The 26,215-nt window shown below is 36.7% G+C and overlaps 1 protein-coding gene across 8 annotated transcripts in view; it reads right to left on the bottom strand.

Annotated features, from left to right (window-relative positions):
* CHD9 (chromodomain helicase DNA binding protein 9) overlaps positions 1-26,215 on the bottom strand; it is a 92,515-nt gene that overhangs the window by 31,901 nt on the left and 34,399 nt on the right. For 6 of the 8 annotated variants that reach the window (XM_062609113.1, XM_062609118.1, XM_062609119.1 and 3 more), the window contains exons 4-13: positions 22,399-22,736; positions 12,611-12,722; positions 9,134-9,280; positions 7,815-7,883; positions 7,671-7,726; positions 6,180-6,297; positions 5,577-5,663; positions 4,350-4,487; positions 2,138-2,259; positions 638-881 (exon numbers count right to left, since the gene is read on the bottom strand). In XM_062609113.1, the coding sequence (XP_062465097.1) occupies positions 638-881; positions 2,138-2,259; positions 4,350-4,487; positions 5,577-5,663; positions 6,180-6,297; positions 7,671-7,726; positions 7,815-7,883; positions 9,134-9,280; positions 12,611-12,722; positions 22,399-22,736 (1,431 nt within the window). Of the gene's footprint in view, positions 1-637; positions 882-2,137; positions 2,260-4,349; positions 4,488-5,576; positions 5,664-6,179; positions 6,298-7,670; positions 7,727-7,814; positions 7,884-9,133; positions 9,281-12,610; positions 12,723-22,398; positions 22,737-23,551; positions 23,805-23,881; positions 24,341-26,215 lie in introns of those variants that run through there. The other 2 variants (XM_062609116.1, XM_062609117.1) reach the window with 2 other exon arrangements.

Here is a 26,215-nt window from a genome sequence, read left to right as displayed (position 1 = left end):
GTTTTAATATTTAGTACTACTTAAAAAAGAAGAGCTTTGAGTGTTTTGAGCCCTATCAGTTCTGTAGAATTACAATGTTTCAGTCATGATTTATAAAACCTTTATTTATACAGAGTATACAGAATGGGAAAAAAAAATAAACAACCAAAACCAAACCCCCAACGTTTTAGAAGAGTCAAATTTCAAGGGGTTTTCCATGTCATTTAATGTGAAGTATTCCAGGCAGTAAAGCAAACTGTACACAGACAAAGACAGGAAAAGGAAATCAACAGCTACATAAAGGTGATGTACAGCTTAATCAGCTGTACTTCTGCTCTCACTGCTTTTCATATTCAGGACCCAACTGCAACCATCTGTGCACATTTTAATCTCCACACAAGTACCAGCATCACTGCTATTCAGTTGCAGAATTACTCAGCATACTAAAAACAACCTGTATCTTGCTGCAACCACTTCCACAAAATTTACTCAGTAAGGATATGCTAAAGATTCTGGCATGTAAAAAGCTTAACTAACACATGTAATATAAAATGACCTTCAGTAAGACGTATGTACGGATAACGTAAAGTATGATTTCACTACTACTACCAGAAACAGGTTTTGGGTAGGTTACAGCGTCCAAGTCTCATTAGATTACCTGTGAATCCCTGAAGTACATTTCATACTGCTGAATCATCTGCCTGCTGATCATGCTTCCATGATACACTACAACATTAAGGTCAGTCCACGTGCGAAATTCTCTTTCCCAGTTTGCTATGGTGGAAAGCGGAGCTATGATCAGAAAAGGCCCTCTTATACCAGCCAGAAGGATTTCATAGAGGAATGTAATTGACTGAATGGTTTTGCCAAGACCCATTTCATCCGCTAAAATGCAATTTCGCCTGAAAACAAAATATATTTGTGATTAGCATCAGAGAAAGTACAGACACTAAAGATATCACTCAAATGGGCAATTTATAAAAACAAAGTCAGGTTGTCAAATCGTCAAAATTGGGGCACTATAAAAGATGCTTGCAAACTTTCCCTGGTTAAGTTAACTCAGCACACAAAATTACAAGTTTTCAATCATGTTTAGCACTGGCAAAACCTGAGAATATTCCATTAGGTTCTCCTAGAAAAAGATTCAAAAAGTATTCTTTCAGAGCTGTACTGGTCCTAATTAATGGAGTTCAAATCAATCAGATTTCCTATCTTTAACACTAACCTTGACAAAACTGCTAGAAATTAATGAAGATTCCCTGAAAGTCACAGATGGAAAGTATTTCAGCTACACTCATGTAAAAGGAACACATTATAGCATTACTGCCAAATTTCCCTTCTTGTTTCCGGAACTCAGACAGATGTATATAACCAGATTACCGTATGAAATACCACTAGGTGCTCACCCTCAGCCATACGTTCCAGCCCTTCAAGCTATTTGCACACCTGCTCGCACAGCTATGTAGTGCCTGACTAAGAATTAAAATAAACAGTATGGTGAAATCATATGCTCTCTGACATCATCTCTACAGAGGACAGGCAACTGATATTTAGAAATAAAGCAAGCAGGAAGATTCATGAACAGAAATCCAATTTAGATACAAAGAAAATACATTGTTCTGGGAAAAAAAAATCTTGAAGGCTATTATATTCCTATTAATGTATCACAGCATTATTTAACAAAAGTTACCTTTAGTTTATAACATAGAAAACACAATTATTTACTAGCCTTAATTTTGAAGAAACATACCTTTATTTGGGTAATTTTGAAGAGAGATAACTCTATTAGAACTTATCCTAGAAATTATTTTGAAATACACAAGAGTTTCCTAACTGTTCCAAAAATTCTGAAAGCTTGTACTTTGGTGGAAGTTGGTTTTTGCTTTAATTACCTCACAGGCCTTGAAAATGTATTTTCAATTATGTTATAGTCTTTTAAGATTTCCTTTTTGTTATTCTTGTGGCTCAAAACATACTTGTACACCCAAAGGAACAGAAATTATTTTTTTCCAGTTACAACCTTTGCACTGTAACACAACCTTTGAGCTATAAGCAGAGAGGTTACGATAAATTTAACTCAAGCTGTACTCATCCTCCGTAATACTGGTTCACACCATGCGGTTTAAAGCTTACATTAAAAAACATTCCATGGATATACCTATTGTACCAGTTGAATAGGAGCCAGTTAAGTCCTTCCAGTTGATATTCCCTGAGCTGATTGCCATTTTTATATTCCCTGGAGTGTTCTATCTTCTTCCAGGAGTTCGGAGGTGGTCGGTCCTTTAAGGGAAAGATTAATACATGTGCAAATTGGTACATGCTTTATTTTCCAAAATGTTTTAACCCATTATTTCCAAAGTGTAACAACTTAGATTTAGAATGCAATTATTCAACCTTAAAACTGCAAAGGTGTTAACATTACTTACTAATTTAATAGTCTGTGGAAACCTGAAATTTGCATTTATTTATCAATATAAAGTAGTATTTTTGAAATTAATAATATCAAGCAACTTTCTAAAACTAAGAATGCAAATAGCTTGGCACTGGCAATTTGAAACACTAATTCACCTATACAAGAAACTTCAAGAACATATTAAGTTTCACTCTGGAAGCTCTAAGAAAAGCTGTCCTATAACTGAGTATCTGCAACTACCAAAATCCTCAAAGTCTGAGTAATGCTGGCTGCTGGCACTACCCTGAAGCTGTATGGGCAACCTGCACCGAGTTGCTGTGATCCTGCCCTTTCTTTCTAGCACTTGCCATGGTCACTTCTGATCACTCCATCTCACAGTCAGCCGATTCAGGAAGCCAACACCAAGAATATAAACAAGTATACTTGTGAGTGGTTTAGTTCCCTGAATCTACTTCACCGTGAGACTGGATGGAAGACGTTATAAGCCCATGTAAGATCATGATGCAAAGGACAGGATGAAACAGACTGTAACAGTATCACGGTATATCATCATAATGTCCCTAGCAAGCTAACAGAAAGCTGAGAAGCTATATAAACACACACAAATTCCCAAGCCTGGAGACTCAACTGCCTGGCCATTAGCTTAGCAGGCAACTTAGCAGAGAAATTTTGAAGTTCTTGACTGATATTAGGTACGATTTCTAGTGGAAAACACTCTCTTGGAATAGCTTCTGCTTTGTACCTTGAAGAAACCCACACATTCAAGAGAAATATTTTTAGTTATGAGCTTTTATGATCAGCTGCACTCCCCCCATTTCTCAGTTTTTATAAAGGCTTGCATTCGCTCTAGACTCATGTGGCCTGATCTGCCAGCTCTGAATTTCAGAGTTTTATACCTCTTTCTTGCCAATGTCAGCATCACCTGACACCCATCTCTGAGCTGCAGCTGCCCCTCCCTAGCAGTTGTGGCTTCCTCCCCTCTCTCAAAACACCCATCTGTCCACTCCCCCACATCAGGAACAGCCATGCTCCTACTCGCACAGCTGCTGACAGCAAACACTTTCTTGTAGTTGCTGGAGCCTGGAACAGAAAATACTTGTTGTTGATGTTAAGATGACTGTCAGTTGTACAGGTGCACTTTAGCTCTTTAGTCATCTTTTTCTCTCAAAGCCAAATATGGCAACAGAGAGGTATAAAAAGCCCTTCTTCCCACATGCCAAAATGGCAGGATTTAAAATAAATACTAGAAAAATTAACTAAATATAATGTGAACATGTTAGTCGTGACTACTGTCATTATCCATAGATGCAAAAACTTAAAAAAGCCGACAGATGAGAACACTGTGAGTATTCAGTTGTATAAAGTAAGTTAGAACAAGTGTGGTACTACACCACACACGACACTCATCTCACTCTGGCAATGACATACAGGACTTCAAATAGAAGTATTTTGTTTTCTCCTGCTCTGTAAGACAGAAGATTCATAATTTAAAGATAAAACACATTTATTAGATGCATTTTTCTTCCTTTCAGCTAGCCATTTATGACAAGAAGAAAAAAACAGGAAGTAATTACGGAATCTGTTTGACAGATCTCGTTTGCCAATTTCTTTCAGTGTCAAAGCACAAGACTTAACCCTGTTCATTATGTAAAGGATGTTTATTCTGTTTCCTCATCTTAATACTGTTTAGAGTCTGTGATAACCAGTTTCAATGTACTGCTCCTCACTCAAAGTGAGTTATAGCTATATAGTAATATTTTTTCCTAAACATTAACAGAGTAACAAATTAGAGTATTTATCTATGCATACCTGAAAATATAATTATTCATAAGTAACAAAGCACAAAAAACCTTTACACAGAATGCCAAAAAGCCTGATGTTTTAACACAGAAGCTTAAAGTTGGAAAAAACATATCCAATTTGCTAAGACAGACAAGTAAATTAGGTGTAATTTTACCAATCTCCTGGAGTCAGGCCGGGAAGCTTGCAATTGTTCAAATTCTTCTATTTTTGCTTGATCTACATCTTCTTTCAGCTCCCACGTACTGTCTTCATATGGCAACGAACACCATTTTACTAAATAGTAAACAACAGGCTGCAGAAGAAAATTCTGAATGTTATCAGCTTTTAATTTAGTATACAGACTGTTAATATGCCTTAGTATTTGAGTAACTAGCTAGCATGAGAGCTGGGGACAGAAGCACATTTCTGATAATATTTAAAATACTGTATCTTGTTATCTACTTACTTACGCTTAGTTTCTCTGTTACTTGTTGTAGACCCCTGCAGTACTTTTTAATTCCACTTATCCACAAGCAGATCTTAGTCTTAGGAAAGATAAATTACTACATTTGTGATGTTTTCCACATTTCCACAAACTAGAATTTACTAGACTAGAGAGGTGCTACCCAGAACACTTCCTCCACTGTTAAAACCAACCTACCTAAACCAAAGAGCTTTCTTAAGTTTCAAAAACAAAAGTCTTCTCGACAAAATAGAAAGCTTTACAGGTCAGCCAGAATTTCGGAAAAGTCTCAAAAGATGGAACCAATGCAGATTATTTTATTTAGATTCAGTAAATAAAATGTTTAAAAATTAAACAAAATTTGAACTTCCATGATCTTGGGCAAAGTCTTACGATAACAATACACGTTTTCCTAAAAAGTGTAATAACAGCAAATTTGCTGCATACAATGAAAAATAATTTCAACTCTCAACCCTGCTTTAGGAAGATTAACACAGAAATCACTGGATAAAAATCTATTCATTCTGCTGTCTAGAAGAACAAAATAAGCATCATAGCTATTCCAACAGGCTTAATCAGCAACTGTCAGTTTTGTTCTATGCCTGCTTCAGACTCTTTCTGAATTTAAGCAGTTTATTTGCTTGATTTGCTTTTCTGTTTTAATTTTCTGATCTTATGTGTTTGTTCTGTAATAGCCTTCCAGAAGATGTACTTCAAGTACTATTGTATGACCTATTAATACCAATACAAATACAAGCTGATTTCTATTGCAAAATACATGAATAGCATAGCAAATGGGAAGATTGTCATGTATCATTAAAAATATTATGGAAGCTTGAAATCATTAAGGTGCTACTCTGAAATCTGCTAGAAAAACCCCACTGTTATCAAAAACTACTTGGAGGTGTACCTTCTTCACTTGCTCTAAGATTTATTTACCTCACCAGTGTCCTTATCTTCACAAAGAGATACTTCTAATACCCGATCTACTTCAACATAGTCAGGATTAAAAGGTTCTTCTTCCATCTGCAATGCAAGAGCAGTAAGATCAGCAGAGAGAAAAAAAAAAATGCTGGTATATGACCAAGTCTCATCGTATGCAAAATGAATTTGGCAGTTGGAAACAACCAAGGCTTTTGCACTTGCATTTTTTAAGATACTCCCTCCTCAGGGCTTTTTGGCAATGGGCACTGAGGAGGTATCTGGCATTGAAACGGAAAATGTAGTCATTTAGGGATTAAGTGCTGTCTTGTAAAAGTCTTTCTTGTAGAGAAACAAGCCCTACTAACAATCTTCCCCTCCTTATCGCTTTTAAGTAGTTACCCAGTCACAATTTTAAGCATGCATGTCAGAATAGTCCAGCAACTCCAGAAAATCCTTCTCTTTTACTTGAAACAAAAATAGCTCAACCGGCTGCAACCAAAATCAACCCCAATGGCTAATTTCTACTGATCAACATCCAGCTGTTCTACCTAAAAGCAAGCCCTTAATCACAATTTTACAAGGAAAAAAAGCTTATTTAGTTATCTATTTCATACTCACATCTGCAAAAAAGTGAGCTCTTTGTGCTTGCCTTAGTTTGAATCGTTTTATTTTCTGCTGGATTCTTTTATCCTTTAAAAGCTGTTGTTCTGTGGCCCACTCACAGTGGAGATAAGAGCTAAAATTAGATTAACATCAACATATTAGTGAAAGCAAAAGCTTACTATTTTTAATATAAAGTTAAAATAATCTATTTTATAAACCAGATTTTCACTGTAAGAACATTCTATCATTTAAGACAGAATTCACTGTAAACATCAAAGATTTATTCTTCCAAATAATTGTCTTAGAACATCTAGTTAAGGCAGTGCTTTTGGGCTAGGATCCATAGAACTCTGTGGATTCACAGATTTATTTCATGCGTCCTAAGCAGAGAAACGAGTGTGAGCTTAAATAAATCAAATTTAAAATTTGACAACTCTATCAGAAAGTAGCCAGAGATACAAAGCACTTAATATACTGGATCTTTTTCATATACTACATGTGAACATCTCTTCACAGGTACTGCTGCACTACATAGATAAGCCCATGGCAAAAAGGAACAGGTCATAAGATTGGGCTGGGAGAGAAGCACAAAGTAATAGTCAAAGGAAGGAGGGAAGCATGAGCACCAGTACCTACGCATCTAACTGCATCCAAAGCAAGCCTTCCTGAAGTCAGATTGGTTTGCCAGAAGTACAGATCTCTCTCCCTCACCCCACTCTTTTTAATATGTTTTCACCACGTTTTAAGCTTTCTAAAGGTATGATAGCAATAAAGAAGGGCTACTGCTGGGTGTTACCTATTCTCAGATGGAAAGACAGGCTTTACAATTTCAGAAAACAAGAGCTAAATGGTCTCCAGAAACATGTGAATCCAGACTCTCACAAAAATCACATTTATTAGCAAGAATCCAATGAAATTACTCACATATGTAGAATTGAAAATGGGCTTGTATTTTCAACATCAAGAACTGAGTAGTGACAGCAAGTTAGGTATAAAATTTAAAATAGGAAAACATGGCAAAAATTCCTTTTCTTTATTCTATTTCCTGTTTCTGACATAAAATCATTTCTATTGTTACGAGGTTTTTTTCCTTTTTAAAACGGTAAGACCAACTTCTACATCAACCTCTCCTAAATGTATGACACTAAATCTAATACAGGTTCACAAAATAGCTCTGATTTAAATTCATGAAATTAAAATTAGCCTGAGGCACATAGCCGCTGATGAATTTAATAAAATTGTCTTCTCTAAAAATTCTGTTGTTCTCGCAGTAATGGCTGACATCTTATTGGTCAGCGCTGGTTTCACAATCCTGGTAATTCTGAAGGTATTACTAAGAATCTAATAAAGATTCTTAGCAATTTTAGGATTAAATTTATAAAGAAAAAGATCTAAAGATGACAAAATCTAGTTATAAATTAATCTTCAACAATACAAAACTTTAGAAGATGTGTAAGGTACTTATTTCAGACAATACCTCCAATGAAACAACTTTTTAGTACTTACTAGTTCTTGTATTTTACAAAAAACTCTTCTGTTTCTACTGTCATCCCAGCAGATACCTAGGAAAGCAAACCCATGGTAAATGTTTAATGACAGATACAAACCGCTTCTTCAAATAAGCAGTTTTATCACATGATAATCACTTACTTCTTTTTTTATTACCCTGGAGGATAAGATTTTGTCTACAATTGCTGCATCTTCTTCACTTGGATTTTCCTGTAAATGCAGGAAGCAATAACAGAAATTGCAGTAAATGCCCCCTCTTCAAACCATTCAGGCTTAAACCAGGAAAAAAATGACATTATAAATTGCAGTAAATGGCCTCTCTTCAAGCTGATCAGGCTTAATACCTTCAAACACAAGTGGCTTGTTGGAAGATCAACAATAAAGTTGACCAGGAGTGTTCTCTTTAACAGTCTGGAAGTAAAATTTAAAAGCCGGGTCTATATGCATGCTAAAGTACAGTAAGTCTGGCACTTCCAAAGAGCACCAGATGCAATAGTCACCGGCCAAACACAATGTACAAGCAATGGTGATTGATGCTTTCCAGACATAAACTCACTGTAAATGACCTGCTGAGCTGACCTGATGCAGTGGACACAGCTACAATTCCATTATAAAGATATGGAAAAATAAGGATTTTGGCAGACAGGCTAGAAAAAAAAAAAATTAAAACAAAACCAGCATGTGTCAAACTCAATGCAATAGGTTTACTCTGAACACAGATAACAAACACGCTGCCAAATCAGGTAGATGAGGTCATGCCTGCGAATTCCAGTATGGCTTAGGTGTGACACAGATAAAGGTTACTTGGCTCTGCCAAGACTGAACCTGCGGCTCCACATATAAAGAGCTGATCTTTAAAGGTTGCTTCTAGTCAGGAGTCACCTTCCCTCTTGTCTGATTTGTTCCCAACCATGTTTTCTCCTTCCTTAAAACTTTGGCACTCCTCCTAACATCTCATGAACACTTTTTCTCCTGTTTCTTACCTGCCACTTTATTTCCCTATAATGGCTCAACAGTAAGTTTGATTATCGTAGGTGGAACAAGCTGAACAGTGAAGTGGAAACCCAAAGGTGGCAAAAAAAGAGAGGAGTTTCCTTTTTAAAAAACCTCAGTAAGCAGAGATCCCCATAGGCTCAAAGAATTTTATACTTCTGAAAAGTCATGATAATAGTGGCATAGAGCTTCTTCATATGCCTACACAGCCTAACACATTATTTAAAATATGCCTAGTCTTAGTCTTATCCTTAACTTTGGGTAGGTCAACAAACGTTTAGAACAGAAAATCATAAAAAAGTAACAAGTAATTTCTTCCAGTTTTCAAGCTCTTAGCAAGATGACACATTAAATAAACCATTACTTAGTAATCGCAATGTTTTCCTTCCAAGTTACGACCTTTATTCACTGAACTACTGGAGACAAATGTAAAGTTCCCACTACAGACCAAGCCAATTTTCACTTACAACAAACAACTGTAAAGGCTGTTCAGCAGGTAAAGGGGCAGAATTCTTTTTCATTTTCGCAGAAACTTTAGCTTCTTCTTCTGATTGTTTTCCTTCTCCTTCTTCTGCATATTTTTTCCTTTTAACTTGACGATTTGATCGTCTCTTCTGCAAACAGCAGGGGAGAAAAAAAAAAAAAAGGGGGAAAAATAGGTTTTACCAAAAAATGCCTCTAACATGAATTGCAAGTCTGGGGACACTCTAAGTAATACTTTAGATACAGCTAAAACCAAATGCCAACATTTGGTAGAAAACATGAAGCATGTGAATCACAGAGGGACAGAAGTAGCCATATGCTATTTGTGATAAACAAATCCCCCTCCCCTCCCATTCCATATAAACATTTGATGCTTATAATTTTTAGAGTTCAAAAGTAAACATGGACCAATGTTTTCATAGTATGGAAACAAAGCCGATACATAACAGATTTCCTGTAGCATCAGTAGTTCAACAGCAATTTCATAATGCAGTGTAACAGCAGTGTGTTAACATCCAATTCAATTATCCCAGTGAGTGACAAAACATGCTTAAGTGTCTCTACTAAACATCAGTACTATTAAAAAAATCATGAACATTTTCATTAGATCATATTGATCAGATTGCTGATTTGATGGCTAATGAAGTTTGTTGCTTGTTAATGTATTTGTTTTCTCCTCCACCTTAATCAAGCTTGTTTAACAGCAGTATTTGGCTTACTTTGCGGTTTCTCTCTAATCTTCCACTCTTATTTCTGCAAGAATCTGAAGACACCAAGTTCCAGCTGGAGAAATAATGTTCAGTCTAAGAGAGCAATTCCTCCTGACTCACTGTTTAAGTTTCAAGAACTTAGATTATTAGGAGACTGCATATCCTTTCCACTCCTCAGTACCAATATATTTAACCATGAGATTAATTCATAAGTCTGTTGGGTAAGTAACGATAGCAGAATCAAACTAGTTAGCTAATGCTTAAAAATACTGCAATCTGCTTTAGAGAATTATCATTACAAAAATGCAATCAGCAAAATAAAACAGTCTATAAAATAAATTAATTCTACTGTGTTACACGGCAAAGCATATTTTTGTTTAAGAAAGCACCGCTGCTGGTTGCAATACACTGTAGTAATCAGTTGGGAGAAAAGTTGTGAATAGAACCAACCCCAAAATCCTGTGGTCATACTGGCTTCTGCAGAGCAGATATTAAGTAACAGAAAGACTGCAGCAGAGGAACTTTCTCCCCGACTGTTAAATTCAGCCACTAGCCTGGCTATGTTTTAACAACTACAAGTAGGTAGCTGTTAAAACAAGCGGAGTTGTTAAAAAAAAGTAGAGTAGTAACAGTAACATACACAGTAAAAATCAAAACCAGGCATCACCATTCTTATGTAGAAGCCGAATAAGTGAAACTACTCAACCAGCTTTCCACAATAATGTAGCCAGACTAGCTCTTCTTCACTAAAAAGTGATTGTCACATTACAGCTAAATCAACAACAGTTTGCTAACAGTACATTTTAATTTTTTAGATGCCAGCTAATAGGAGCAATGTAAAATGATGTATGAATTACGAAAACAAGGATTAAGAATCAGGTTCAAGTTTTATTCATTATTTACTGAATTTTTCAAAACCTAATGAGGCATTAACAGGTGTTTTCAATCCTTCTCATTATGTCTTGTCTCGAAGTATGAAGTGTTAACAAATCATCAATAGCTGTATGTTCTCTGACATATTAATACATAACCTGAGTTGTTTGAAAAAAAAACCCTTCGGATTTCCCTAAGCTAAGAAGTGTGGTCATAAAAAAAAAAAACGCTCCAAAGCATACAAGAAATAAATCAATGTATTTAAGGAAGACACTTCCTGTGAAACTAAACATACAAAACGAATTACAAGAAAAAAAAAAAAAAAAGAGACCTAAAATTGCCCCCCTGAGCTTAGAAACAACTACTTGCAATAGGAAAAGAAAATAATGAAAATGTTCTAGAACTAGAGGGAAAGAATCAGTGAAACACAGCAACTTACAACTTTCCTCTTACAACTCTGCTTCACTCAAACTCCTTTGAAGATAGGGCAGTGGTATGGTATTTGGCAGTGTAACTTTTTCTATCCCATGCCACCCCGTATTATCTCTACCCACTGTTGCCTTCACACCATGATCATGCAATTTGATGATATTCTGTGTCTAACCACACTAGAATTAAAAACTACCCTTGTCATGCTAAAACTCAAATATCCAAAACAGCACAAGCGATGAGAAAAAAAAAAATTATCTTCAGTCTTTTGTATTGTATTTGTTAGCCTACAAATTTATACCTCATTACAGAGCACTACTGATAAGTTACAGCACTTCAGAACAACCAAACCTGCTGTCAGCTCCTTCAGTGTACTGAATAGACTTTCGATACCAAGACAAACTCCCTGAGAAATAAATTCAAGAATCCTTTCAGTAACCTCTACCTTAGAGAAAATACCCCTTAAGTTAATATAAAATCATTCTGGAAAATGGCTTCTGATCCTTTTTCCTCACAGCATTATCATCTGTGAAATAGTAAAGGTCAGCTTGGTATCTTGTAATTGTTTTCTGACATTATAATCAAATAAAGGAATTAATTTTTACTCAACCTTGTTATGAATATTGATTTAATCTCTGCGGATGTCACAGGATATAAAACTGTGCACTTACATGCATAACCTTACTTTTAATGGATTTTGCCCTAAAGGAAGAAAGCTCTAATTATGCTACTAACATACACATAATAGGAAATAATCTCATATTCATACTTTTTTGTGCATTGTTTTTGTAAATAATTAGCTAGGCTACTATTATACCAGAGCAATGTATAAAATAAATGCAGGAAAAAAGTTACAAGACAGATATTCCTCGAGGGAATGACTCTATCACTTTGATTCTTCATCTGGCACTTATCCTTTAGAAGATTCCACAAGCAACTAGAGCCTATCAGTATGTTGATCACTGCTCCCTTCAGATCTAACACTCCAAGAAAACAGTTATGTTTCTACAGAAGCAGAGCACAGAAAAAACAGTAAAGTCCGAAACCAGCCTTTTAAAGTGTTCTCCAGAGCCAGTTTTAACTGAAAAATGTTCCTTCTATTAGGCAATCTCTGCATTCTCCCCACAAAGTCAACGAAAGCAAAGATCAGGTCTAACTACCAGCTCAACAGGTATTTACTGTCTCAAATCTATGGACTTCTGTACTAAAATTAAACAAATACAAGCAGGGTGTTGATGTCCCATCACAGACAGGGGACTCTAAACTGTAGGATTTTCTGATTTTCAACTGGGAGAAGTAGCTTATAATGTAAATGTCTACCTATGAAAAAGAGATAGCAGTGAGAGAGGAACTGACACTGCGTCAAAAGGAGCGTAACTTTCGGGAAGGGAGTGGAGGACAAGATCTGTAGAAGTAACACAGAAATTTAGAAGGGAACTGAGTACTTACCTGCGAGTCTTCATCTTTCAGTGCCCGCTGCACAGTCTGCTTAGCATCAGACAACTCATCTGAAGATTCGTTTTTTCTTTTCTGCTTCTTACCCAGTGTGATGATTAGCTTTCTGTTAGGAAAAAAGCCCAACATCTAAGTGAATGCATACACTAGTCTACTTGACTTCAAGATTAAAAAGCAACATCACATCCACTAGCAATTCCCTTATTCTTCTTAATGTAAAACTCAGGAAGCACCACTATCTGAAATCTGTGCCTCACAACAAAAGCTACAACTTTACAGAAGGCAGTATTTTCTACCACTGTTACTGAGTTTCTCTACAGGCAACAGTTAGCACTGAAAATTCTTCTGCTTCGTACACATTTTAAATCCACAAATGCACAAGAGATGCCAAATCCAGTATTTAAACTAACTGACAATGGTAAACTATACAAAGTTAGCATAAACACCATCGGCAGATGAGGACAGTGTATCATTCATATAAACCATTTGCCAATTGCAAAATACACCTCTTACACAAAACAATTACCTATGGACAACAATCTAACATTGCTCAGAGCTTTCTGACATACAGAACTTGCATGTTTAGGTAAGTCACTCAATGGTAAAAATGAGAGAACTGCATGAATCCTTTAAGCCCTTAAAAAAATAAAAAGTCAAAAAGAACCTATTTTCAAAACTCCGTAGTTTTAGCTTCAAGAAATCTTAGAACCTCTCAGAATAAATTAAGAAGCAACAATGTGCTGAATAGTTATATTCTGATGAAAAAGCACTAATTATCTCTTGTAAAGATTTAAAGGTTACACTGTAAATCACAATACCAACAATTTGTTTTTAACTAAAGAGCATCAAAATATTTATTTTTTCATATTTGAAATGTGCCAAATACGCCTTTTGAAATATGTTTTCAGTGGCTTAACTGAAAAATGATGACAAGCTATCCAGTAAAATCACAGATAAAGTGCTGTCCTTAAATAGGTATTCTATACAGTATCTAACCATCAGATCTGTGAAAGAGAAAATGCTGCATCAAACAAACCTCTTTTGCCATTTTACAGAACAAATGAAAGTCTTTATACAAATAAGTTCTTTTACACCAAAGCAGCATCAAATACACTGATCACCTAAAAACCCACTGATGAGAAGGTAGTGGTTGAAACACTTGTATCTCATTTGCTTCTTTTTGGGCATGTTCAAACAGAACTATCACATGCTACATCCAAATGAACAGTTCACACAGAAAAGGAAAATCTTAAATTACAGAAAACTTGGGGATACTTTAAGCAACATGGCCTACAGAAGACTGTAGGCATATTTTCAGAAACAATTACCATTTCCATTGGTTTTTAACATTTAACCACTAGGTATGTTCAGTGGAAAGGCTTAAAAAAAAACCCAAACATTTTCCACTCCTACATTTTTTACTTCTAGTACGAAGTGAATGGCACTGGCAAATGCAAGCTGAAATGAAGCTGCAGTAAGCACAATCACAGACCTGCTTGTTCACAGAGCTGCTAGTTCAGAAGTAAATTCTGATCCTCAAGTCCTTACTAGGTGTGTTCTCAGTTTAATTAGTCCTCAGAAAATATGTTTCATAATTGCAGGAAATACAATTAACACATTGGTTTCCCTGCTGTCTTCAGTAGTTTGTTGTCTGTCCCCCCACCCTCATTTTAAAATGTCCCATTAGTTGTGTTTTTTCGATTGTTTTTCAGTTGTGGTTTTCGGAGGGTTTGATGGTTCCTTTTTTTCTTTTTTTTTTTTTTTTGACTAGGTTTTTTTTTTTTACTATTGGAATCTCAGGTATTTGTCTAATATGACTCTGGTGATGGACTTCAATAAACCACTTTTTTGATTTTTATCTCACTTGTTTCACGGAATATACGTGTTACATTAGCACTTGTCACCTAACCTGTTTTCCCTGCCTTGAACTCCTTCCATTGCAGCTGCTTCTGGCCATTGCTGGAGAGAGGACACTAGGTCAGATAAAACTCTGGTCTCAGCTGGGTAGGAACTCCTCTAAGCTTTGGACACATGTGAAGTGCAACAAGCTGTGCTTATCTGTACCTGTCCCTTCTTGATCTTTTAATTTAAAGAACTGGACATAGAGCATATTCAATCCAGTGAACTCACATAATTTAGTTTTTCAATTATTCTTTTTTGACCGATAAATAAGGCTCAAAGTCTTCTCTGATTTGGAGAAAAGTCATTAAAGGTCTGATGCACATATGGCATGTAGAGATGACTGTGAATGTGACACACATTTTGATTTTTAAGTGAACAAAAAACTACTAGCAACAAAGAAAAAGGATCCTTTCATCAAATAGGTGTTGAGATGCAAGTCAAGCTGGAAGGGATCTCTGGAGGACATCTGGTCTCTACTCAAAGCCAACTTTATCCACCACAGAATTCTTTTATGTTGCTGAATTCAGCCAAGCTCTGCTTGTCTCCAAGGCTGACACCTCCCTGTGCAACCTATTCCAAATTTTGATCCTCTTTTGCGTAATGGTGTATTAAAATGCTTCATAAATGCATGGTGCTATGTTAAGCAATTGTATCCGTGCAACCATAGTTCATACTCATTTCATGCACTACTGCCTAATATTTTAGACTCAGGTTCCTTTTGGATTCGAGAAACACAGTATTAAAGAAGGTCATGACTATTTTTCTATGGATTGCAGTGGCATCCACTGAATAGCAGAAGATTTTAAGGACCTTCTGTTTTAAAGCAGATTGTGATTGTAGCTCTAGCTACATCTTTCTTTGCACGATTTTTCCTCTCCTCTGTAGTCGTAATCTCTTGTGTTCACCTCTCGCTCTGCCCCTGAAGTCTTACACATAATATTCCATTTCCCTGTCAGCTTTTGTGCCTTATCTCCATCTTGTCTTCACTACCCCAAACACTTCTCTTCACAAGCATCTCCCTGAAATTTCCTTAACATCTCTAGATGATGCAGATCAGAATGTTTCATCCTCTATATGGATTATGGTGCCAGTGAGAGGAGTAAATGCAATTTCACTTCTTTCTGATCCAGTGCCCAGAACCACAATGCTCCTTGCTATCAAAAGTGCTGAAAAGCAGTATGGTGCTAAAGTCACGCATTTCTATTAGTAAAAATGCAATCTGCTCATATTTTGACCAAAAACCTCTCAAAATCTGCTATGTGAAAACAATAATTTTCAGAAGCTTGTAAACTGGATCAATTCTGTGAAATTTTTTTCACTGGAAGAGCAAGTTCTCTTGCCAGTTTATAAATTTCTATACGGAAGCATAAAGATCTTGGCTAAAATCCCTTTTTCCTCTCTGAAACAAACTGTTCTGAACAGACACTATCTATTCTGTTTCTATGAAAAGGAAACAGCACGCTGTAGACACAGAATAAATAGTAACACTAGACTCCATTCCAACTGCACTTACTCTTGCCTTTTAAAATTTAAAATGTATCTCATCCCATATTATCTAGAAATACTTAATTAGTGTAGACTTCTTCAACATATATTTCCTTCTTTTTTAACAACAAAGATGTTGAGAGACTCGCATAAACAGAAAAGGCTCTAAAGAAGACATCTCATGAGCCATTAGTGGTTTTGATCCTTAGTATAAGCTTCCTAATATGGTTTAGATCACAACTGAAAGAACTGAAAGGATCAGCAAGACCACCAGGAATCACTATGTGATGAGCACTGCAATTTCTCTGCTTTAAATTAAGAATCAGTAATAGCAGATAGCAGAGAATGTGATGGGAGAATTGTCAGCAATTTGAACACCTTGAGAATTATAAAGAACAGTTTTCAAAAACCTTCTAAGTTAGTGAATATGAGGAAGGATTAAAGAGGAGGAAAAAAAAAAGAAACCCAGCTATTATGAAATACACATCAGGCATGCAAGAAATAGTAAGTATTGCTGGCCTTCAATGCATACCTTTAACATTTTACTCCAATTTTCCCAAAACAGAGGATACCAATTGACTCTTTATTAGTGTCCAAAGCCACTTCCCAGATATTTTAATTTGTAGTCAAAGCATTTTGTTATATTACCAGCAATAAAACTCCTATGTCACCAACAGTGTAAGTATTTATCACTAAAAACTTAGCTAAAAATCTATTAGCAAAATACAAAAGTAGGCTTGCCCTTGAAAAGACTGCTTATCTTCTTGGAATGAGAGTTGAACTGGTGCTATAAAAACAGTTGCTCTTATCCTTTGAGCATATGTGTAATAAATAATACTAACACAGTAATATTAGCTACTGTCTCCTTCTCCAGTTATATTTCAAATTAGTAATTGCTGGATTGTGCACAGATTTTTAAAACACTCCTTCAGTCAAGAGCCATTTCATGCTCATACAACACTGGAATAATAATGCAAGAGAATAAACAAGTGTTTGGTTAGCTGTTCAGTAAGACCACACTACTTTGCATTCATATATTTTGCAGTAGTAACTTAAAATTATGTCACTTAAGACCTAACTTATGCATCAAAACTAGAATCTGAGAGCAGAGAAAATGCCATCAGGGAGTCACAGCTCAGGGCATGAAAGATATCATAGAATGGTTTGGGTTGGAAGAGACCTTAAATTCTATTTAGTTCCACCGCTGTGCCACAGGCAGGGACACCTTCACTAAACCAGGGTCCTCCAAGCCCCATCCAACTTGGTCTTGAACACTTCCAGGGCCAGGGCAGCCACAGCTTCTCTAGGCAACCTGTGCCAAGGCCTCACCACCCTCATAGTAAAGAGATTTTCCCCAGAATGATGATAAAATTTGGAATTTGTATGCCATTTCTGATCATGACAGAAGCTGTTTATGATCCAACAGATCAAAAAGATTCAGTGAGCATCCCTTTCCTTTTGAGTACAGATCTATTAGCCAACCCCTGCCTTACTTACACAAAACATAAAAGACAACTCACAGTGCCCTGCCTTCTGCGAAATCCACTTCAAGTTCTAGGCATTTAAACTTAAATGATACAGAGGCAGCAGAATCACCTCCTTCCCCTATTCTGTCAGGGTCCTGGGTCCTAAAAATGCTCTTGTAAACAAAACATGTGAGACCTACTCCAAGTCAACAAGGACATTTACTCATTCAAACAGTAAACGGATCATACACAACTGGCTACATAATTTAAGGGTTAATAAAAAAACCAAACGCCATCATTGTTGTTCTAGCACATGAAACAACACAGCCATTTCTGGTAACAGGAAATGGTTTTGAACTTAAGGAATACCACCTGGAATTAAACTGGAAGTCAAATTCTTAGGATTTGTGTGATTTATTTATTAAAACTATGTGGTGATAAAAAAAATCCCCAAAACCTAAATCTAATCTACTGATACTGTCCTTTATATCACCAGTGCAGAGCTGCTGCTTTTCATCAGAGCCATGATATTTAATTTTATGTGTGAGTAGGTGGAAATACATCGAGAGCTATAAAACCTAAATGCCAATCTACTTTTTTGAACAACAGAACGTTCACAAATTCGTAATTCTTCTATCCTTCACATCAAGTAGCAAGAAGTAGACTTTTTAGTTCAAATATGCATCACCTTAAATGGAAGAAGTAGAATTACAATCAGTTAGAAAAAGCTTATAAATGGAAACATAGTTCTATGCAAAAATAGGGTTTAAATGGATTCCTGAACACCAATGGATCTTGGTAAATAGCCAGGATATGAAAAGTGGTTCTGCAGTCCTCAAAAAATTGTAAAGTAAGTTAATTTTAAAGAATTAACTTGATCAGTAATCAATGCATAAAGCAAACCGGTTAGTCTATAACGCTGAATACAATACACATGCATTCTCCTAATAATTTCTGTCATATGCTTACAATGCTTTTGGTAGTAAAAGGATTTAGTCACTGATCTTTACCAATGCTTATGTCACAGAAATCTTACCGATTAGTGAATCCAGTTCTAAACTATCTGACTGAAATGAACAGGCATTAATTCTTTTGAGTACAACAGGTCAGAGGATTAAAAACCTCAATGACCATCACAGCCTGCCTAGAAAGTAACTGCTAGTGATTTCTAACAAGCAGTAAGCTGGAAAAAATCACGCTTTAATTTTTTTCTGTACATACATATCAGAAGAATCACTAAGGAAAATGTAAATAGTTAATAACATGAATCCCCAAACACATACCTATCATATGCAGTGAGCAAGCAAAACAATCAAGATGGTTTTAAAATCATCTTGTCCCTTAAACTGAGATACAGAAGTGAAAACTCATCTTTATGCTAGATGAGGGCTACTCAGTTTCAGTAAAAGCTGTATGGTAAGACATTTAAAAGGGTTTTTTTGATTGATTGTTTTTTAGCTGATGGCTACCAGGCCATTTCATCACGGTCTGTTCAGCAACTAGTGTTTTGTGTTTCAGCTCCATCAGAGCAGTGGAGTAGATCATTTTCACAGATGGGCAACTGTGTAGCTCTGCAAATCCTCCTCAAGAGCAACACAGGATGTGCTAGACAGATGGAACCCTTGTAGGATCCCAGCAAAGTTTATGATCATGATTAAGAATTTACTGTTTGAGTACACGACCACAGAAAGCACAGCTGTGCTAACACTGAATAGCCTAGGTTTGATGCTAACAGAGATGCGAAAGATCAGATTAAAACCAGTCTCCAAAACTTCTCAAAAATGTATCTGTTCATAGTTTCTGCTCTTGCAGCTCTATGCTTGCCTGCAACTCAAACAGGAGTCACCTGAAACATTCATTTGACCTCAGACCTTCCAAAACACACATAATGGACACCTCCTGAACTGGGCTAGCTCTTGGAATCCAAACTGAACCAGCATATTTAACAGTTACTGCGAGTTAAATGTGCTTGCTATAGAAAGCACTGAATGAAATTAATCATCTGGGATGGACATACCATAGTGAAACTCCTTCTACAAAGGAAAGCAGATGCAGCCAAACCAAACTATCCACCACTGTTAAAAACACATACTAAGCTTATGCTTTTTTACTGTAGATTTTTCTTGGCTGTAAAGTTTCAGTCATGATTTTATTGCTTATAGAAGAACTACAGTTGATAACAGTTTAGAACAATTGGAAACTGATCTTTTTAATCACAAGGAGGGAATTTTTACTTTCTGCTTAAATGCAAGCAATGTCATACATACAACTTTGCTTTTTTTCTTATTTCCAAATTTTTCTCCTTATTGAGTAAAAAAGAAACATAAATAGTAATTTTTTCCTCTTCCAATTTTAAACAGATCTTAAACCTCCCGATTTCCAACATAAACAAAAACTTTTCATAGAACTGAGGTCCTCCTTTTCCCTTCTTCCCCAATACAAGCACTTAAAGGTATTGTTTTAGTATTGCAAATTTTTTTTCCCAAGATTTCTTCCCTAAGACTTAGAGTTTGCTTTAAGATAAATGAGAAAACCAACATAGCAACCCACACATTTAAAACCCCAATTCTATTTTGACATCGTAATTTCCAGGATATGCTAAGATGCATTAAGAAATATTTTCTTAGGAATGTAATTAGAAAAAAACCCTTGCAAGAATTATTTGGCTTTCTAAACCCCTTATTAGCTCCTGGATTTCATTTTCTCCTTCTCTAAATAAACCAGATTTTATCAATTGCATGATTTTTCTTAAATCATGTTCGAAAATGTAAGTATAGCCATTCTCAAGTAAATATTCTTCTCGTGTAAGATCAGTAGTTACATCTGCATAGAAAACAGTCTGCTGAGATTATTCTTTTCCAAAAAAAATCAAGGCCTTTTTTCAATTACTGCTCTTCAAAACCACTGTAATATATTCTTCACTAGATAGGCAACATTCAAGGTATTCACATAAATAACATAAAATAGTGCTAACACAACATAACAATATGAAGCTGTTTGGATACAAAAATGAAGTATGTGGATGCCTCAAAGCACTTGATTTACTGCTGTGCATCAAAACACAGAAATTCTGTGCAACCTGTAATACGTGGTTCTAGAAGACTCCCTCCACTGCTTTTTAACAGGATCGGACTACCAAATCTTTAGGTATGCATTCCATGTAGTTAAAACATGGTAAGTTAAAAGCATGATTAAGCTAACAAATGTGCTACTGAGGCATTAGCTAATTAAACCAGTAAATAAAGGGGAGGCAAACCTCCACAGCCCAACACAACATTATGACAAGCTGACCATAATTAAACAGGAGTCTCCCTACTAGCTTCAGTGTACTTGGGATCAAGAACAACTATTATGGTTTAAAACACAGTTTGAGAAAAAGCTCTTTCTCAACTGATGCTGTGTCATGAAAACTCGAAAACTGATCCTAACCCATGTGCACAGCTAAGCATTTCATGAAGACAAAAAAAAAATGTTTAAGTATAAATCAAAAGTAACAGTTCATTTCACTTTTCTGATTAAAAACAGTAAAAATACTAAGGGAACTATGTCTTATAAGGATAATATTTTGGCTGGTTTTGTAAATTATCTGAAAGAATGCATAGGAAACACACTAAGGGCAATTCACATGAATCTTCAGGAAACTGACCCTAGATGACCAACAGAGTGTAAGTTTTCTGCTTAGACAGACCCACAAAATATTTGTTATAGGATGTAAGTAAATTCAAAAACATGAAAGTGAAATCAGCCCTGGAAGTACACATCCAAAACTCCCCTTTAAACAAGATGGAGGTAAAAAAAAAAAAAGGAAGCAGTATCCAGTGCACTAAGGAATACCACTAGCAGCATTCATATGCCAACCCATAGCCAGAAAAGAAATAAATCAAGGCTATAAAAGTTCACATTAAGTGTCAAGTTTAGATCCTTTACAGTACAGGACAACTTCTCAAGGAAGTTGTTTACTTCACACGTATAAGAAAAGCACTGATGTCTAGGAAAAAAAAAAAAAAAAAAAGAAAATGCAGAGAAATGGGCTGATTAAAAGAGCATTCATTTCTGCTCTACATACATGAGAATATACATATGTATATGAGACATTTAAATTTGGAGAGCTGTGCCAGTTAATATTTCTGCTACCGCAAAAATAGCATGGATTTAAAAAAAAGAAAAGTCAGACTGTAGGTAAGATTTTTATTTCAAGTTCTGACTGACATACTTAACAGTGGAAATTAGGCACTTTCCTTTGTAAGTATACAGGAGAACTAGTTTAGATCTGGAGTTAGAAAACGTGACACCTACTGAATCCCTTGGAGCATTCTAGCGCCTAATACCTTTCAAAAGCTCCTTACCCGACAATATCCACCCAGTCTGACCCAGCTGAGTCTGCAAATTTTTTATGAGGGCAGATTAAATTGCTATGACTGAAAATAACAAAATGCTTGTAATACATTTTTTTTAATATGCACTTAACTTTTATACATGTGGTATCTATAGGAATATTCACTTGCTAACAAGTTCATTTCAGTTTCATTTAGTTCTCCCTATGCAGTTTATCACTGCACACTTTCTTGAAGACACATGCCAAAATTGTTGACAGCAGCATATATAGCACAGATGAAGTTAATTTGGGGTCAGAACTCATAACAACACTAGATGAAAGATATGTTGGTCTTGTCTATGTTTCAGAGTAAGCACAGAATATTTCAGGATATGAATTTAAAATAATTCCTTTAAGAAGGATAGTCCTAAAATGATTTTATCTGAAGGAAAAACAGAGGATTCTTGTTCCTGAATGAGAGAGTCCACACATGGACTTGATCAGAAAGAATTTTATGTAGGCAGTGGAGGAGAACAATTTATTATCAGTAACAGTTTTCATTTTAATCAAGGACCTACAGTGTGAAAAGAAATGAGACCTTTTAGTCTACTTACCCAATTTTTGTTCTCTCTTTAGTTTTAGACAAGGAACCAGTTTTCGGTTTTTTGCTCTCCTTCTCCTTTGGTTTGGATTTAACTTTTCTACCCTTCTTTTCCTCTTTACCTTCAGCTGAAACACTGGGGAAGTTTTCAGGACTCATTACCCGTGGAATGTTTCTCTCTCCTCTCTCTTTTGCTTTTGCAATCGCTTCAGATATTATGCGATTTGCCTTCTCTTGTTTACTTTCCATGTCTGCTTTTTTCTTCTGCTTCTTTTCTGACATTGCCTTCACCTGTGTATTCTGCAACTTAGTATATGATCCCGAACCAACAGTCTTCTTGGAGGAAGGAGGCTGTAGCAACAGACAAAAGGAAATAAAATTACCTTATTTTAACAATATAGACATTTCCTGAAAGTGCAAAAGTTTTCGGTCAGGATATGCATTTACAAAAACCACATGAAACTGGCAGGGACTCAAGCAGACACAAAAAAAGAAGGAATTTTGTTGATCCCACAGAATGGCGTGGGTTTCAGAATAACTGTATCAATTGTGGGTTTTCAACAAGCAAGCCACAAACTGAAAAGCAGTAAAAAAATATCATTCTAAAATTCTCTCAGCCTTCTTTCTGTAGTTAGAGAAACTAATCCTTAACCTTCCCAGCATTCCCATACATTTGACATATACCTCCAATAAATGCTGTTCTCATAAAATCTGAAAAAGCAAAGAACTCCCGAAGGTAACAGCATCAGTACTTCACCTTTTGTTAGATACCAGCACCACAGTTACCTTAAAGCAGACAGCACATCTTACAAGACTAATTCACTGCTGAACAGATTTTTGAACAGAATCAAGATTAAAAAACCAAACAAAAGATAAAACCAAAACTATATTCACAAGAAATCAGAAAGCACTATTTCTTTCATTTAGATCAATGTACAGTCAGTGCCCTAGTCAGAAAATGTAACTTGTCCAGATTTTCGGGGTTTTAATCACCATTTTATCGACACAGGGTTGTTTACACCACGAATGCAACGTTCGGATTATCAGCCTCCCTCTAACCCTGCTAGGTGACATGTTTTTGCTTCCCTCCCCTCCCCCTTTGAGGAACGGGAAGAATTTCCTACTCAGACAAAACCCAGCAGATAACAGTTATGTTACGTTCTCACCCGTACACGCGCCTCTGCCTACAGCATGAAGAAGAGCCACTGGGGATTTCCAAAGCCATTTTGTGGCCAGGTCCGGACCCCCTTGGTGGGTGCATCTCCTGTGGGTGCTGTGGCGGGGCCTGGCGGCAAGCACGGGTCCCCATATGTGCAGAGCAGTGCACGGCCTGCGGGTGCTGCCACTGCCGGACCCGCAGCACAGCAGCCAGCTCAAGATGGCGATGCGGCGCGGCTCCCACAGCAGCAGCCAGTAATAAGGAAGGTTATTCAATCCCATTAGCCTTTTAGCCCAAAGAACCCCTCCTCCTCCCACTCATTCAGGCTTCCACTTACCCTTCCCCTTGGCCTCTTCACTGAAGACATGTTTGGCATCAGACAAAGGCTTGCCCTCTGCTTTTTCAGCACCCCGAGCAGTGCTCAAGAGAAAAGCATTGAGAGAAGATTGCTAAATGGCCTATTTAGCGAGCTGCAGCCAAGAGATGTACAACCCTCCACAAACACGCGTTGTGATTTATCAACATATTCCTCCCTGGGCGAGCACAGGTCCACGGGTGCCAGCCAGCTGCCTCAGATGGGGAGGGCTGCCTGCTGCCACAGCGGGGCTCAGCACCCACCGTAACCGCGGAGCCAGGTTCCAACAAAGCACGGGAAGAAATGAATGCACAAAGCATCAAAATGCATCAGCATGAATATTAGAGATGTCGTTAAAAATACTGACTCCTTCTGCGGAAGTAGGCCAGCAGATGGTGCTACCCGTTATTATTCCATTAGGCTCTGCAATTTAACCCCCAACGGGCCACTCTCCCCTGCATGCGGTGTGGGCTTTAACTCCTTCCTGCTCCTCCACCAGCGCTGTCAGCAATGCCTACTCGCCAGGATGGAAAACCCTGGTTGTTCAGCGTCCATCTGGCTTGACTTCACTGCTACTCTGCTGCTCCATTTCCCATGCTGGAGCGAGGCCAAAAATACCAGAGGGGAGAGGCACCAAAACACAAGCCCATGGCCTCAAACCCATCTTGCTCTCCAACACTATTTCCTTTTTTTTTTTTATTATTTTTACCTCATTTCTATAAACTAGCAGTAGTGACTATACAAACTCACAGGCTTGCCTGCTTCCTACAGAAAATGGAAGAACTCCTGAACTTAGCTGTAACCCCCTTCACAAGGTCCATGGATGCCTTGTGGTGAAGACCTGGGGACACATCGCAGTGGTAAAATCCTCTCCATCACAATACTGATTCAAAGTGCTATTTTCAAGTATCAGTCAAGTTTTCCAAGTATGTATTGTCAACATATCAAATAAAACCAAAAAGCAGATATGATCAGGTTCTTGAAAGGTTCTTAAAAAAAACAAGAAGCTTTTGACAGCATCAGTCCATCTAGCAACACTCTTAAGTCACAGAAGCCCATTAAAGAATGAAGAAGAATCAGGATTTGATTTCTATTTTGCTTGATGCATACTTTATACTTTTGTGATAAGTACGTTTTTCCATAGAAATTTTTAATTTTTGCAAGAACGTTAAGATTAGGCCTTACACTTACTCTGAATTTCACTTCCATTTAATTTCAAAATGAAGCTCACTGTCCATTAAAAACACTAGCAATACGAGTATATCAAATAGATTATTCTTTTGACAATGCCACTTAAAGATCTTTCTGTAAATATTCCACTTCATAACAAGGACAATTATTAAATTTTAGTTTTACTTTTTGAGAACTCTAGCCAAGATGCTGCTACACCATAGTTACAGTTATCTGTAACAAATGGCAATGATTTACCTTTTAGGACTATTATTTTGTAATTTAGTAAAACTGCTAAATCACATACTATTTTCCACTTTGAGATCAGCTAAACAAAATATATTCCTGACATACTCTTGGTGTAATGTCAGCTCTAAGCAAAACGCTACTAAAGCCAGTACAGTCTGAGGAGTCTTAAAAGAAATTGGTACATCCTTGAACATTCACGGGCCAGAAACAAACAAAACCCACCTAATAATTAAGTGGGCAATACAGAAATTGTGGCTTTTCCCTGATTCTTTTGCAATAATCTGCCTAGTTATTTTATTCCTTTAAAGCAAAGTTTCTTACGCTACAGAGCATAAAGTAGTTGAGGACAACTTGGGAAGCAGCTTTATCACTCTTATTGTGAAACTGTGAGTATGCTGGACAAGGCTAAGCTATGTTTTAATTCCTCAGGCTGACCCTCTGCTTCCTGCACTGCACTACTGCTTCTGTTTATAAGTAGTGTCTCCAGCACTGCACAAACAGTAAGCTATTTGTTAGGAAACCAAGGACATTTTTTTTTAATTTTGATATCACATTTCTAACCATATGGAAATGACATTCATCAAGGCGCAGGAAGGCACCAGCCAGCCATTTTAATCTAAATAAAGCTGTAGTGAAACCTTCAACAAGGAAGTCACCATTGTCACAAAACCCAAAACTGGAAAGCAACACAAGTGCTTCCAGATTAGAAGAACCAGTACAGAGGACAGTATCTGCATGTACTTAGCAACCAAAGCAACACAGATCATGTAATTCAGCAGCAGTCTTTCATTCTGATAATCATTTCATACTGCCAAAAAATGCACGGCCATAAAATAAAGTTAGCTCTAAATCATCATGCACACCAAAAAGAATTTCAAAAACTACACGGCAGCTACA

Source organism: Pezoporus occidentalis, unplaced genomic scaffold (genome assembly GCF_034315485.1).
Source record: "Pezoporus occidentalis ecotype Australia unplaced genomic scaffold, CSIRO_AGI_Poc_V1 ctg135, whole genome shotgun sequence".
Classification (NCBI taxonomy): Eukaryota; Metazoa; Chordata; class Aves; order Psittaciformes; family Psittacidae; genus Pezoporus; species Pezoporus occidentalis.
This window is presented reverse-complemented; position numbering and strand designations above follow the sequence as displayed.